This window comes from Schistocerca cancellata, chromosome 1 (genome assembly GCF_023864275.1).
Source record: "Schistocerca cancellata isolate TAMUIC-IGC-003103 chromosome 1, iqSchCanc2.1, whole genome shotgun sequence".
In the NCBI taxonomy this organism is placed as follows: Eukaryota; Metazoa; Arthropoda; class Insecta; order Orthoptera; family Acrididae; genus Schistocerca; species Schistocerca cancellata.
Genome location: NC_064626.1, coordinates 216,711,101 through 216,727,308, shown reverse-complemented (window position 1 = coordinate 216,727,308; position 16,208 = coordinate 216,711,101). Strand labels below are relative to the sequence as shown.

Genomic DNA, 16,208 nt, shown 5'->3' with positions numbered 1-16,208 from the left:
GGACGCTCTGTAATGATGTATGAGTGTGCAGTTGGAGTGATATGGAATCCCTGATACATTCAGATACGACTCTGACAGGTGACACGTATGAAAGCAACCTATCTGTTCACCTGCATCCATTAATGTCCATTGTGCATTCCGACAGACTTGGGCAATCCCAGCAAGACAATGCGACACCAAACACGTCCAGAATTGCTACAGAGTGGGTCCAGGAACACAGTTCTGAGTTTAAACACTTGCGCTGGCCACCAAACTGCCCAGACATGAAAATTATTGCGCATATCTGGGATGCCTTGCAACGTGCTGTTCAGGAAAGATGCCCACCCCATTGTAATCTTACGGATTTATGGACAGCACTGCAGGATTCATGGTGTCAGTTCCATCCAGCACAATCTCAGACATTAGTCATCAGATACGTGCTCGCGGGGATCCCACACGGTTTTAGAAAGGTGCAACAGTTTCTGTGGCTCTTCAGTGTACCTCTTTAGACGTGAAATGATTGATTTTTGTGGACACTGTTTTATATGAGTTTTTCGTTGTGTTAACGAAGATACCGATGCCCGCAGGTTTCCTCACTGCTAATGTACACCACTGGCCATTAAAATTGCTACACCACGAAGATGACGTGCTACAGAGGCGAAATTTAACCGACACGAAGACGATGCTGTGATGTACAAATGATTAGCTTTTCAGAGCATTCACACAAGGTTGACACCGGTGGCGACACCTACAACGTGCTGAATGAGGAAAGTTTCCATCCGATTCCTCACACACAGACAGCAGTTGACCGGCTTTGCCTGGTGAAACGTTGTTGTGATGCCTCGTGTAAGGAGGAGAAATGCGTACCATCACGACTTTGTTAAAGGTCGGAATCTAGTCTATCAAAAAAGCCTCTGAGCACTATGGGACTTAACATCTATGGTCATCAGTCCCATAGAACTTAGAACTATTTAAACCTAACTAACCTAAGAACATCACACAACACCCAGTCATCACGAGGCAGAGAAAATCCCTGACCCCGCCGGGAATCGAACCCGATAACACGGGCGTGGGAATCTAGCCTATCGCGATTACGGTTTATCGTATCGCGGTATCGCGGCATTGCTGCTCGCGTTGGTCGAGATCCAATGACTGTTAGCAGAATATGGAATCGGTGGGTTCAGGAGGGTAATACGTAACGCCGTGCTGGATCCCAACGGCCTCATAACACTAGCAGTCGAGATGACAGGCATCTTATCCGCATGGCTGTAACGGATCGTGCAGCCACGTCTCGATCCCTGAGTCAACAGATGGGGACGTTTGCAAGACAACAACCATCTGCACGAACAGTTCGACGACGTTTGCAGCAGCATGGACTATCAGCTCGGAGACCATGGCTACGGTTACCGTTGACGCTGCATCACAGACAGGAGCGTATGCCATGGTGTACTCAACGACGAACCTGGGTGCACGAATGGCAAAACGTCATTTTTTCGGATGAATCCAGGTTCTGTTTACAGCATCATGATGGTCGCATCCGTGTTTGGCGACATCGCGGTGAACGCACATTGGAAGCGTGTATTCGTCATCGCCATACTGGCTTATCACCCGGCGTGATGGTATGGGGTGCCATTGGTTACACGTCTCGGTTACCTCTTGTTCGCATTAACGGCACTTTGAACAGTGGACGCTACATTTCAGATGTGTTAGACCCGTGGCTGTACCCTTCATTCGATCCCTGCGAAACCCTACATTTCAGCAGGATAATGCACGACCACATGTTGCAGGTCCTGTACAGGCCTATCTGGATACAGAAAATGTTCGACTGCTTCCCTGGCCATCACATTCTCCAGATCTCTCATCAATTGAAAACGTCTGGTCAATGGTGGCCGAGCAAGTGGCTCGTTACAAAGCGCCAGTCAGTACTCTTGATGAACTGTGTTATCGTGTTGAAGCTGCATGGGCAGCTGTACCTGTACAAGCTGTGTTTGACTCAATGGCCAGGCGTATCAAGGAAGTTATTACGGCTAGAGGTGGTTGTTCCGGGTACCGATTTCTCAGGATCTACGCACCCAAATTGCGTGAAAATGGAATCACATGTCAGTTCTAGTATAGTATATCTGTCCAATTAATACCCGTTTATCATCTGCATTTCTTCTTGGTGTAGCAATTGTAACGGCCAGTAGTGTATTACCGGCTCGATCACATTACGTAGTGTCGAGAGCAGTAATGGGAATCGGTCGGCCAGCAGGCGAGATAACGGCGGTGGGACGCGGCGGAGGTGACGGCGGCGGCGGCCCGCGAGGCGGGGCCGGCCGCCACATAAAGCCGGTGGCCGCGGGCCCTGGGGCCAGTGCAGCCAGCGCCCCCGCCATGGCCGCCCCCAGCACCGCGCTCCTCTTCCTCCTGCTGGCGGCCGCTGCCGCGTCGGCGGCGGCGCAGCAGCTGGCGTGGTGGCAGTCCGGCGTCGTCTACCAGATCTACCCCAAGTCCTTCAAGGACAGCGACGGCGACGGAGTCGGCGACCTCAACGGTAAGGTACCGGGTCACGCTCTTTCGACGTTTCACAAGACGTTATAACGGTCGCCTAGTCGTAGATATTGCTGTAATCGCCCTATTTCACTCTCAGTTACGGAGCTTGTTAGCACTTGATGTTAGGTTGGCGCCATTAAAATGCATTGTGGAAATCGCTGCTGCTTGCTGGATCGCTCCTGTGTCTCGAAGATAATCCTGGCTCTAAATCTGGTTGTCTAGGGCTAAAAAGATGAGGTCCAGTGTTTTTGAGGTGCTTTTGATGATAAATAATGAGTCTTCAGGTCCAGATTGTATACCGATTAGGTTCCTTTCAGATTACGGTAATACAATAGCTCCCTGCTTAGCAATCATATACACCCGTTCGCTCACAGATTGATCAGTACCTACAGATTGGAAAATTGCGCAGGTCGCACCAGTGTTTAAGAAAGGTAGCAGGAGTAGTCCATCGAACTACAGACCTATATCAGTGACGTCGGTTTCCAGTGGGGTTTTGGAGCATATACTGTATTCAAACATTATGAATCACCTCGAAGGGAGCGATCTATTGATACGTAATCAGCATGGTTTCAGAAAACATCGTTCTTGTGCAACGCAGCTAGCTCTTTATTCGCACGAAATAATGGCCGCTATCGACAGGTGATCTCAGGCTGATTCCGTATTTCTCGATTTCCGGAAAGCTTTTGACACCGTTACTCACAAGCGACTTCTAATCAAGCTGCGGGCCTATGGGGTATCGTCTCAGTTGTGCGACTGGATTCGTGATTTCCTGTCAGGAGGGTCGCAGTTCGTAGTAATAGACTGCAAATCATCGAGTAAAACTGAAGTGATATCAGGTGTTCCCCAGGGAAGCGTCCTGGGACCTATGCTGTTCCTGATCTATATAAGTGACCTGGGTGACAATCTGAGAAGTTCTCTTAGGTTGTTCGCAGATGATGCTGTGATTTACCGTCTAGTAAGGTCATCCGAAGACCAGTATCAGTTGCAAAGCGATTTAGAAAAGATTGCTGTATGGTGTGGCAGGTGGCAGTTGACGCTAAATAACGAAAAGTGTGAGGTGATCCACATGAGTTCCAAAAGAAATCCGTTGGAATTCGATTACTCGATAAATAGTACAATTCTCAAGGTTGTCAATTCAACTAAGTACCTGGGTGTTAAAATTACGAACAACTTCAGTTGGAAAGACCAAATAGATAATATTGTGGGGGAGGCGAGCCAAAGGTTGCGTTTCATTGGCAGGACACTTAGAAGATGCAACAAGACCACTAAAGAGACAGCTTACACTACACTCGTTCGTCCTCTGTTAGAATATTGCTGCGCGGTGTAGGATCCTTACCAGGTGGGATTGACGGAGGACATCGAAAGGGTGCAAAAAAGGGCAGCTCGTTTTGTATTATCACGTAATAGGGGAGAGAGTGTGGCAGATATGATACGCGAGCATAGACGTTTTTCGTCGCGGCGAGAGCTATTTACGGAATTTCAGTCATCAACTTTCTCTTCCGAATGCGAAAGTATTTTGTTGAGCCCAACCTACATAGGTAGGAATGATCATCAAAATAAAATAAGAGAAATCAGAGCTCGAACAGAAAGGTTTAGGTGTTCGTTTATCCCGCGCGCTGTTCGGGAGTTGAATTGTAGAGAGATAGTATGATTGTGGTTCGATGAAACCTCTGCCAAGCACTTAAATGTGAATTGCAGAGTAGTCATGTAGATGTATATGTAGAAACAAACAAATATTTAAACTTCAAATATTTATTACTCTGGTAGTCATCTTAATTCCACTGTCCACCAAAGACAATGACACAACACAAAGTAGCACTTCTTTTACATGTTCTTTGCAATGATTATCCACCTCGAACAATAACACACATACACTATACCAAAGTGACATTTAGTCTCCGCTCCCGACCCTTCTTGCTGCTTGTATTTATAACCTTGTCAAAGTACTACTAAAAAGAGATATAGTCACATGTACATCTGTTATCGTAATTTGTGCAGAAAAGTTATTAATTTATATCGAGTGACATAATTCAACAGGTTATTAAAATGACAGACAGATTTGTTGACTTGACAGAATAATTCTTTGTTACAAAAAGGCCGTTTTTTAGAAGTTCGTCAACTGACTTCTCTAATTTGCATAAATAAGTAAATAACATAAATTATTAAGAATTACATTGGTTTTCGTCTAAAACAGGAATGTTTACGTGAATACTGAGTGAAAACGGTCCTAGTGAACAAATAGGTTTCATGGGTGATTTTTATTTAAGGAGATCCAAAATACGTAAGTTGGCCACTATTTTTCGTACTTCATATTAATTATTTAAGATGAACTTAGTGTTTTTACACGATGACATTTGCTGTATCAGTGATCAAGTGATATTAACTTTTGTGTGGATCAGTTATTCAGTATAACTTAAAGCGTTGACTGTTTATGGAGACATGATATGCAGTCATTATTAACATACACAATAACTTTTCTATAATCATAAATACTCGTTAAACTGGTTGAATTTGGAGGGTATTGGATTCTTCGGTAAAGTAAAGTCTTTAATAGGTTGCCTTACAACCTCACCGAAGACCAGGTGCGGTTTTCAACATATTCGACCCGCAGAGGACAGTCTACTTACGAACACATCATGCTTTTTAGTCGATAATTCAACGCAGCGAATGATTCTCGAATCACATAATGGAATAGGCACTATAGATCGCCAAAAGGAGTTTCTGCCGTTTCCTACCTTTCTTGTAGTTGGTAGACAGAAGTTTTGAGCAGGATTTGTAAATATTTCGAGTTCTACATATTTAAGTGCTGTATAACATATCACATCTTCGTTTAGATCCTCACTCTGCAAGCCATTCTGCCGGCTGGAGTGGCCGAGCGGTTCTAGGAGCTACAGACTGGAACCGCGCGACCGCTACGGTCGCAGGTTCGAATCCTGCCTCGGGCATGGATGTGTGTGATGTCCTTAGGTTAGTTAGGTTTAAGTAGTTCTTACTTCTAGGGGACTGATGACCTCAGATGGTAAGTCCCATAGTGCTCAGAGCCATTTGAACCATTTACAAGCCATTCTATATCCACAATTACGTGATTACTTTGCAATTCACAATTAAGTGCCTGGTAGATGTTTCTTCCAACCACCTTCAAGCTATTTCTCTACATGATGATGATGTTTGGTTCGTGGGGCGCTCAACTGCGCAGTTATCAGCGCCCATACAAATTCCCAACTTTTGCTCAGGAATGTTTATGAAATGATGAGGACAGTACAAACACCCAGTCATCTCGAGGCAGGTGAATATCCCTGACCCCGCCGGGAATCGAACCAGGGACCCCGTGCTCGGGAAGCGAGAACGCGACCGTGAGACCACGAGCTGTCGACATTTCTCTACAGTTCCACTCTCGAACAGTGCGTGGGAAAAAAAAATACTGAAATCTTTCCGCGCGAGCTCTGATTTCTTTTATTTTATTACAATGATCGTATGCCCCTATGTAAATAGGTGCCAACAAAATATTTTTTGCAATCAGGGGAGAAAATTTGTGATCGAAATTTCATGAGCAGGTCCTGCCGCAGCGAAGAAGTCTTTGTTTTAATGACTGCCTGTCCAGTCCGTGTATCATATCCGCGGCATTTTCTCCCTTGTTTCCTGATGAACAAAACATGCTGCCCTTTTTTCAACTTTTCAAAGTCTTCCGTCAGTTCCATCTCAAGCGGATCCCACACAGCAGAGCAAAACTCCAGAAGAAGATGGACAAGCGTGGTGGAAGTCTCTTTAGTCTCTTTACTAGACGTGTTGCTCTTTCTAAGTGTTCTGCCAATAAGAGGCAGTCTTTGGTGTGCTATCCCAACAATATTATCTACGTGATCGTTCCACTTTAACTTATTCATTTATCTAATCCCTATGCATTTAGTTGAGTTTACAGCTTTGAGACTTGTTTAACTGAAATTTAGCGAATTATTTTAATGCTCATGTGGATGACTTCACAGTTATCCTGATTCAGCGTCAGTTGCCATTTTCTGCACCATACAGATATCTTGTCTAATTCAATTTGCAATTAGTTTTGATGACTTTATAAGACGGTAAATGACAGCATCATCTGCAAACAATGTATCGATGACTTTCCGTCAGTTATTACGAACTGTCACTCTTCTGACAGGGAATCACGACTCCAGTCACACAAGTAAGATGATACACCATACGCACCCACTTTAATTTGAAGGCGGTCGCTGTGGCCGAGCATTTCTAGGCGCTTCAGTCCGGAACTGCGCTGCTGCTACGGTCGCAGTTTTGAATCCTGCCTCGGGCATGGATGTGCGTGATGCCCTTAGGTTAGTTAGGTTTAAGTAATCCAAAGTCTAGGGTACTGATGACCTCAGATGTTAAGTCTCATAGCACTTAGAGCCATGTGAACCATTTTTAATTATAAATCGCTTGTGAGAAACGATGTCAAAAGCCTTCTGGAAATTTAGAAATATGGATTCAATTTGAGATCACCTGTCATTACATCGTGAAAATCAAGAGCTTGTTGCGTTTCACAAGAACGATATTTTCTACATCTGAATTGCCTATTTGTAAATAAACCGTTTTGTTCGGTTTGATTCATAATATTCGACCATAACATATGTTCCGGTATCTTGCTGCATATCGACGTTAGTGATATGCGTCTGTAATTCAGAGATTTACTCCTTTTTCCTTTCTTGGGTATTGGTGTGACTTGTGCAACGTTCCACTGTCTGGATACGGATCTTTCTACGACCGAGAGATTGTATGTGATTGATAACTGTGGAGCTATTGCATCAGCCGAATCTGAAAGGAAGGCGAGTCATTTACAATCTGGACCAGAAGCTTTGCCTTTCTTAAGTTTTTTATCTACTTATAGAGTTATAGGTTACTCATGGTGGCAGTTGTTTTTGATTCTACAGTATATGCAGGAAACTACTTCCATTACCACTACAGTGCCCCCCTTTCCTTTTCTGCTCGCGTGTGATGCGTGACACGAACGAATTTCGTTAATCTCCTATATGATCTCGAATATATTCGAATATCGCAACACGACTAATCGTGAAACGTATGCGGGAGCAAGCAATATGTAACATCACTCATATTTGGAAGTACGCTCATCGAATTTCTCCACTAAATCTGTCAGCCGGCCAGTGTGACCGAGAGATTCTAGGTTCTGGAAACGCGCGACCGCTACGGTCGCAGGTTCGAATCCTCCCTCGGGCATGGATGTGTGTGATGTCCTTAGGTTAGTTAGGTTTAAGCAGTTCTAAGTTCTAGGGGACTGATGACCTCAGATGTTAAGTCCCATAGTGCTCAGAGCCATTTGGACCATTTGAACTAAACCCGTCACGCACAAAGCGTCTGTTGTAGCGTTTGTCGCAGAAGTTTGAAGTACGTGCTCGCAAAACCCTCGCACTTACTACAAGAACCCGTCGCGAAACGCGCCGCTCTTCTTTGGATCTTCTCCAAGAGCCATATTCAAGAATCGGTCGAACTAATATTTTGTGGTTCAGTTCTGTCGTGGATAAAGTACATCCACTTTTCGTACTTCCAATCCCTCTTAGCCTGATATCCGCTTCTTAGCTTAATGTGCTGTTTCGCTTTAGGTCAGTCGGGACGTGTGGTCGTAGATTTTTACGCTTGTTTCTGTTTGCAGTGACCTATCGTCAATAGTGTAATCTAACAGTATTCGGTCTTTCCATCTATTTTAGCGCAATGTGTTACCTTATTTACGTTAATATTCAATGCTAGTAACTCACTCCTTGACGTGACTACATGCATATCACTGAAGCTTTCTGTCGTTGCATCTCTCCTAAATACAACAGCATTATCCACGAATAATCTCAAGTATGTCCTAGCTTAGTGTACGATATCATTTATACAGACCATGAACAGCAGTGGCCCTATGAGCCTCCCTTGAGGTACGTCCGAGGTTGCTTTTACTTCTGATGATCTAGCAGACTTATCGTAGACGTGTAAGTAATTGTATCTCATATACCAGGTTCGTACCATTGAGTGCAAAACATGTTAATGTTTAACAGACGTGTTCAGGAAAAGTTGAACTGTGACATACAATAATGGGTCGGCAGACGTGAAATATTTACGATATGAACCCAACTCCTGTATTTAAAAATGAATGAAGGAACGAGAGCCTATTCCTTGACAAAAGAATAAGTTTATAGGAATAATTAAAAGAGGAATTGCAGAAAAAAATTAATATATCTTTACCTGGTTGTTTCTCAGTTGTTCATTTAATAATACCGTACTACATATTGACAGCGAATCGGAACTAGAAATTTATTTTCGCTGTACTAAGTTCGTTATCCTACCGTCATCGACGGCTATGTAATACAGTGCAAATATGAATGGACTAGAAAAAAAATTAAAGTACACGAAAAGTGTCTTTAACAAAAACTGATTGACATCGAGCATACAGGCTTAAAAGATGTAGAATTATTATTTTTCCTCAGGTCACTCCAAATTTACAAGTGTATTATGTTATATTTTCTTAATGTGTTGACACTATGAAAATAATATCATAAATGATAGTCAGTTCTTTCGTTCAATTAAAATTACATAGCAATCGTAGCTTCAAGGTGGTAATTATTCATCTTATTTTAAAAATTATCCAACCCCACGCTCGTTAGCTGTAAAAATACGAACAGATGGTGTCGTCAATCTGTTACCCATCTCCATTGACACCGTCCATAATATACGCTGTTGCGTCGCCATTCAACCATATGGTTCCTGGTTCCAGAATATGATCTGTCGTCAGAGTTTTACCAACAAGGAAGTAGTTACTGACCACCAGAAATAACGCTTTTTCCTCTGCCAGAATTTGGTAACCACTCCGCAGTGTCGCCAAGGCAAAGAGAAGACGTGACACTCATGATGGTGATGTATCCATGATGTGACCTGCGCATTAACCACTACGCCACCTCGTTATGTGCCTGTAAATGCTTATATTTGGATAGAAATGGCAGATCGCTGTCGTTCTCTCTCTCTCTCTCTCTGTACGCATGTGTGTGTGTGTGTGTGTGTGTGTGTGTGCGTGTGTGTGTTGGAGGGACAGTCAGAGGAACAAAGAGAGAAAGACAATTTGAGAGGGACTGAGAGTTGGAGCAAGAGAGAGGGGGTGAAAGTGGAGGAGGGTGATGGAGAGGCAGGAGAGAGGGGTGAGAAAAAGTTCATGAGAGGGAGGGAAGGAAGGAGGGAAGAGTAGCGAAGAAAGGGAGAACGAGAGGGTTAGAGAGTGATGGAGGGAAGGAGAAAGGTGTGACGAAGTGCAAATGGAAGGTGAGAGAGAGAGAGAGAGAGAAAGAGAGAGAGAGAGAGAAGGGGGAAGGAAGGGGGTGAGGAAGCGAAAGAAGGGGAGAGTGGAAAGAGAAAATGGAGGGGAGAGAATAAAAAGGGGAGAAGGAGGGAGAAACGGAGAGAAAGAGGGCAGAAGAGAAGTAGAGAGGTATGTTGGAGAGGGAGAGAGAGGGGGGGGGGAGAGAGAGGGAGAGAGAGAGAGAGAGAGAGAGAGAGAGAGAGAAGGAAGAGAGGGGGAGAGATAGGGCAGAAAAAGAGGGGAGAGAGAGAGAGAGAGAGAGAGTGAGGAATGGAGGCAAGAGAAAGGAAAGCAAAATAAAAAGAGAAATAGATGAATAGGAAGAAAGAGAGAACAAATGTATGTGTGAAGGAATATATTTCTGAATTTGACTATTAACACTGAGAAAGTGAACCAATTTGACAATTTAGACTGAGAAAGTGTACAATGGCAACCGACCTCCAGTATTTTTCCCACTGCTGCTTGTTGTTAATACATGATGCTTTGAAAGTAGTTTTACCAGGTCGTCACATACTATGACATTATCTTGCTGCGATAGCAAAACCTAGTGATAAATGAGCTTTCGTTCCCAAGACGTTAGAGAATAACTACTAGTGTAGTTAGCTTGTGCTATCGTAAGGTCTGTGCAAGGCTAACTTTAAGTAGCAGCATTTACAGTATTTCTATCCAAGGTGTTTCGCGAAAATTCGGCAGAAATACTGCTTGTGGCTAGTGAAACGCAGCGACTTATTCCACCGGCAGCAGTAGTAGCCTAGCACCTTTCAGTCAGGTCCTGTGCTAAGGCTTGTTGCGATCTCTTGCGAAACAGGAAGTCCTCTTTGCACCCACAATATCACAACAAAGCGGTCATTGTGCACGCAATTGAAGACCTATGTCACTTGCTCCGCGAGAGAACGTGTCGGGCCAAACTAGGGATAGGTTACTCACGTCGATGTCTGCGATGTAGTTACACCATTGCCAGAATCGCTTCTCTGAATGTCACAATGACATCACGTTACCGCAATGTCAACCCTTCGTGCTGAAAACGCTGTGCCTGCGCATGCTGGCAGTGAATCCAGTAGTATCGAACACTGAAATACATACAAGCTTTAACGCTTGTACTTCATCACACGTAACACGAGCTTTTCTTTAACACGTGCAATAACGTTATCTCCTTACTGTCAGAATGGACGTGACCATGTGTGTTGCCTAACGCACCGTACAGGGCTTGCTTAGAACCATTTGGAGACGAGTTTAAAGGTATTCGTAATGAATCATCCTGGCAGATTAAAATTCGATGCCCTTCGTGGCCAAGCGCCATTCAAGCACGCCTCGCGACCCGCCCTCACAGCTTTACTTGCGCCACTAACTGTTCTCGAACCTTCGGTAGAGCACTTGTCGTGAAGATTCTAAATTCGACTTGCAGTTCTAGATACAGGTTTAATCAGGTAGGAAGTTTCAGGTCAGCACACACTCCGCTGCAGGATGAAGCTTCATTCTGGGTGTTTGTAATGTTTTAATACTGAATGAATTTGGATTAATTGAAAACAAACAGACGATCGACAGTTCACTAGGTAATAGGCTATTGTAAACCTACCATGTGCTATGCGGCAACTACAATATCATCTCACCTAACACCTTAAAAACTATCACTTGTGAATGAAGAGAAATTAATATCAGCTTGTCTACTACCGTTATCTAGAATGTGTTTCCTCATAGTAATGCATACTTCTACTACTAATTATTCAAAACTAGACACACTTTTGCATTACCTTTGTCTACTAACTTTCCAATAATATCTACTTGCAGCAGACCTATAAATGCTATTTTGCAACAGCTCACCATCGGAAAAAAACAGTAGGTGCAACGAACAGATATACGAGGGTAAGTCAATTGCTATTCGCAGAGTAGTTATAAAATTTTATTGTAATCAAATAGGAAACTTACAAGAACATCATTTTTCGACATAGTCTCCTTGCGTTTCAACACACTTGGTCCATCGTTGTACAAGCTTCCTGAAGCTCTCATAAAAGGAGGTTCTCGGTTGAGCTGCGAACCAGGGATGCACCCCTTCTTTCACTCCTTCGTCCGAGACAAATCGACGGCCCTTTAAGGCTTGTTTGAGTGGACCAAACAGGTGATAATCAGAAGGGGCAAGATCGGGACAATATGAAGGATGATCTAGTAGTTCAAATTTCAGTTTCTGGAGCGTTTCAGCAAAGTGGGCAGCAACACAATACCTTTGGACAGCAGTCCTTGGCGTTTGCTTCGAATTGCAGACTTTATCCTGGCAGTAAGCATCTCACTGTAACGTACACTGGTTATTGCTCTGCCCCTTTCCGCATAATGTTCCAGTACTGGACCTTGTGCGTCTCAAAAAACCATAAGCATCAGTTTTCCCGCGGACGGTTGGGTCTTGAACGTTTTCTTGCACGGCGAATTTGGATGTTTCCATTCCATACTCTCTCTTTACTCACCGGCTCGTAATGTAGGTACATGTTACGTCACCAGTAAAGATCCTGTTTAACAAAGTTGTCCCTTCGTTACCACAGCGATCCAAAGGTTTTCTCCAGATGTCTAAGCGCGTTTGTTTATGCAAATGTGGTTTTGGGACCCATCTTGCGCAAACTTTATGAAACCCAAGGCTGTTGTGGATGATTTCGTAAGCAGTACAGTGACTAATTTTCAGAAAATGTGCCACTTCGTCAATAGTTAATCGTCTGTCTAAGAGAATCATCTCACGTGAACGCCCAATGGTGTCTTCATTTGTGGCGGTAGTCGGTCGTCCGGCTCCTTCATCGTGCGTAACACTTGTGCGACCATTTCGGAATTTTTCAATCCATTCGTAGACACTCCGTTGTGGCAAAACACTGTTCCCGCACTGTACCGAAAGTCTTCCGACCACAAAAAACGGATCACTGAACGTTGCTCTTCTTAGGTGCAAACAGACAGCGGAGCAGCCACGATCAACAGCACGACAGGGATAACGAAACTAACCTAGCACAAATGATAATTAAATCGACACCCTAGCTGCAAACAGGCGGTGATACACATCATTGGGGACATGTTGGAAATGTGTGCCCCGACCGGGACTCGAATCCTGGAGCTCCTGCTTACATGGCACACGTTCTATCCATCTGAGCCAACGAGGGTACAGAGGATAGTGTGCACCTGCAGGGACACATCCCTTGCACGCGCCCCGTGAGACCCACATTCCCAACATGTCCAAACCACTTCATTCGTAGGGCGCCTAATAGATGTTTGCCCATGCCACTCATTACTCGTGGCAGATTAATCTACCAAGTCCCGTCTATTAGGCGCACTACGAATGTAGTGGTGTGGACATCTTGGGAATGTGGGTCTCACGGGGAGCGTGCAAGGGATACGTCTCTGCAGGTGCACTATCCTCTGTTCCCTCGTTGGCTTAGACGGATAGAGCGTGTGCCATGTAAGCAGGAGATTCCAGGTTCGAATCCCGGTCGTGGCACACATTTCCAACATGTCCCCAATGATGTATATCAACACCTGTTTTCAGCTAGGGTGTCGATTTATTTATCATTTTATTCTAGGCTTCATATATAAGAAACCTAGCACCTTGAAAATTGAAAAGATATAACAACATTTAAACAAAGCATGCTCATCAACGTAAAACGACAGTACTACAAAAATAACCAAAAATTTAACTAAATTGCGGATAATAATTGACTTACCCTCGTACATTGGTGTGCGAAACTTGAGGATGAAAGTAACTTTCGCATGATGTGTCGCTGCTAAGTAACATAACTAGATGAAACTTGGACCATATTTAGAAATAATTACTTCAGTGTAGTACCGAAGGTAAATGAGGGAAATAAACTGTGAGGCGAAAAGAAATGACTCTTTTATTCAAAGACAAAAATTACGCTGAAGTCACCACGATTTATGATGGGAGCTTGGAGATTACAAATGGTGGGACATGGTACTTAATAGGGTATGTGGTCACAACGAACCGCACTGCATGCCCTGCAACGTGCTGCCACGTTAGCCAGAAGGTTGGCAAGCAGTTCTTGTGGTAGGTCATTTCCATTCCTCCGCCAGAGCGGTTGACAACTGATGCATGGTCGCTAGTCCATCTGGTCGTGTCTCATCAACGCATCCTACACGTAGTCGATGGAATTTAACTCTGGGGGAACAGACAGGCCAGACCATGCGCCGAATACACTCTCGATGCGAGACTTACTTCGCCTGTGCTGTTTGATACGGTCGTGCGTTGTCACCCACAACAATAGATACACAGTCGGCTAGAGCCCTGAAAAGATGGGCATTGCAGAGGTCTACAGCGTCACAATAACACTGAACGGTTAGTGAACCAAGATGAAATATTTCGAGATCAGTACGTTCATGCATCATAACGCCTTCCCACAGCCGGCCGGTGTGGCCGAGCGGTTCTAGGCGCTTCAGTCTGGAACCGCGCGACCGCTACGGTGGCAGGTTCGAATCCTGCCTCGGGTATGGGTGTGTGTGATGTCCTTAGGTTCTAAGTTCTAGGGGACTGCTGACCTCAAACGTTAAGTCCCATAGCGCTCAGAGCCATTTGAACCAATTGAGCCTTCCCACACCGTAACACCTAGACCAACAAAACGATCATGTTCGACAATGTTCTTGAGAGTATTGCATGTTCCACCTCTCGCCATATAAGGCACCCAGGAGCATTCTTGATTTACTTACACATCACAGAAACCCATCTCTGTGAGGTTCATAGAATACTACTGATGTAACAGCACCTAAGAAGGCGACCGCGGAAGTTGCGCAATGTGTCGTCACCCACACGTAACGCGAGAATTAAGGTCAGCGCCGTGGATCATGGCTGCCGCGAAAATTCTCACACTTGCATGCTAACAGCTGTCCTTTGTCACCTGCTGATGACCTTACTCTCCAGCAAAGGTTCTCGCCTACGTAGTCGGTGTCGGTAAAACATGCCTAAGGGTGGCGTTCTACCGGCAGCAGTCACCAAAACGAACCACACAAAAGCTAGCACTACAACAGCCCTCAGATGAAATGTGTACGCTTTTATCACACTGTGTTAAATCTGTACAATACAGCACGTAACAAACGCAGTACTCTACCTTCAAATAACGTCTTGCGTAATGGTACCCAGTACACGATCGACAACGAGTGTTCCTAGAGACAAGAGACTCTCAGGGCTGTACCAGGGAAGCGTGAGACGATTGCTGTCGTTCTCTATGTACGTAAATGACATAACGGACAGGGTGAGGATCAATGTGGGGCGGTTTGCTGATGGCGTTGTAACGTGCGGGAAGGAGTCGCTGTCGAGCGACTGTAGAAGGGAAGAACGTGACTTAGACAGAATTTCTAGTTGGTGTGATAGATGCCAGCTAGATCTAAATGTAGTAAAATGTAAGTTAATGTGGATGAGTAGGAAAAAATCCCGTAATATTCGAATACAGTATTAGTAATGTGTTGCTTCACACAGCCACGTCGGTTAAATACACTACTGACCATTAAAATTGCTACACCAAGAAGAGATGCAGATGATAAACGGGTATTCATTGGACAAATATATTATACTTGAACTGACGTGATTACTACCCAGAACAACCACCTCTGACGGTAATAACGGCCTTGATACGCCTGGGCATTGAGTCAAACAGAGCATGGATGGTGTGTACAGGTACAGCTGCCCACGCAGCTTCAAAACGATACCACAGTTCATCAAGAGTAGTGACTGGCGTATTGTGATGGGCTAGCTGCCCGGCCGCCATTGGCCAGACGCTTTCAATTGGTGAGACATCTGGAGAACGTGCTGGCCAGCGCAGCAGTCGAACATTTTCTGCATCCAGAAAGGCCCGTGCAGGACCTGCAACATGCGATCGTGCATTATCCTGCTGAAATGTACGGTTTCGCAGGGATCGAATGAAGAGTAGAGCCACGGGTCGTAACAAATCTGAAATGTAATGTCCACTGTTCAAAGTGCCGTCAATAAGAACAAGAGGTGACCGAGACGTGTAACCAATGGCACCCCATACCATCACGCCGGGTGATACACCAGTATGGCGATGACGAATACGCGCTTCCAATGTGCGTTCACCGCTATGTCGCCAAACACGGATGCGACCATCATGATGCTGTAAACAGAACCTGGATTCATCCGAAAAAATTACGTTTTGCCATTCGTGCACCCAGGTTCGTCGTTGAGTACGCCATCGCACGCGCTCCTGTCTGTGATGCAGCATGAGGGTAACCGCAGCCATGATCTCCGAGCTGATAGTCCATGCTGCTGCAAACATCGTCAAACTGTTCGTGCAAATGGTTGTTGTCTTGCAAACGCCCCCATCTGTTGACTCAGGGATCGAGACGTGGCTGCACGATCCGTTACAGCCAGGAGGAT

General features: G+C 44.8%; 1 protein-coding gene across 1 annotated transcript in view; it reads left to right on the top strand.

Moving 5' to 3' along the window:
• Nucleotides 1–2,346: 2,346 nt before the first annotated feature.
• LOC126165291 (uncharacterized) overlaps nucleotides 2,347–16,208 on the top strand; it is a 380,023-nt gene continuing 366,161 nt past the window's right edge. Inside the window, exon 1 of the mRNA XM_049920310.1 lies at nucleotides 2,347–2,512. Within this exon, the coding sequence (XP_049776267.1) occupies nucleotides 2,353–2,512 (160 nt within the window). The 5' untranslated portion in view covers nucleotides 2,347–2,352. The remainder of the gene's footprint in view (nucleotides 2,513–16,208) is intronic.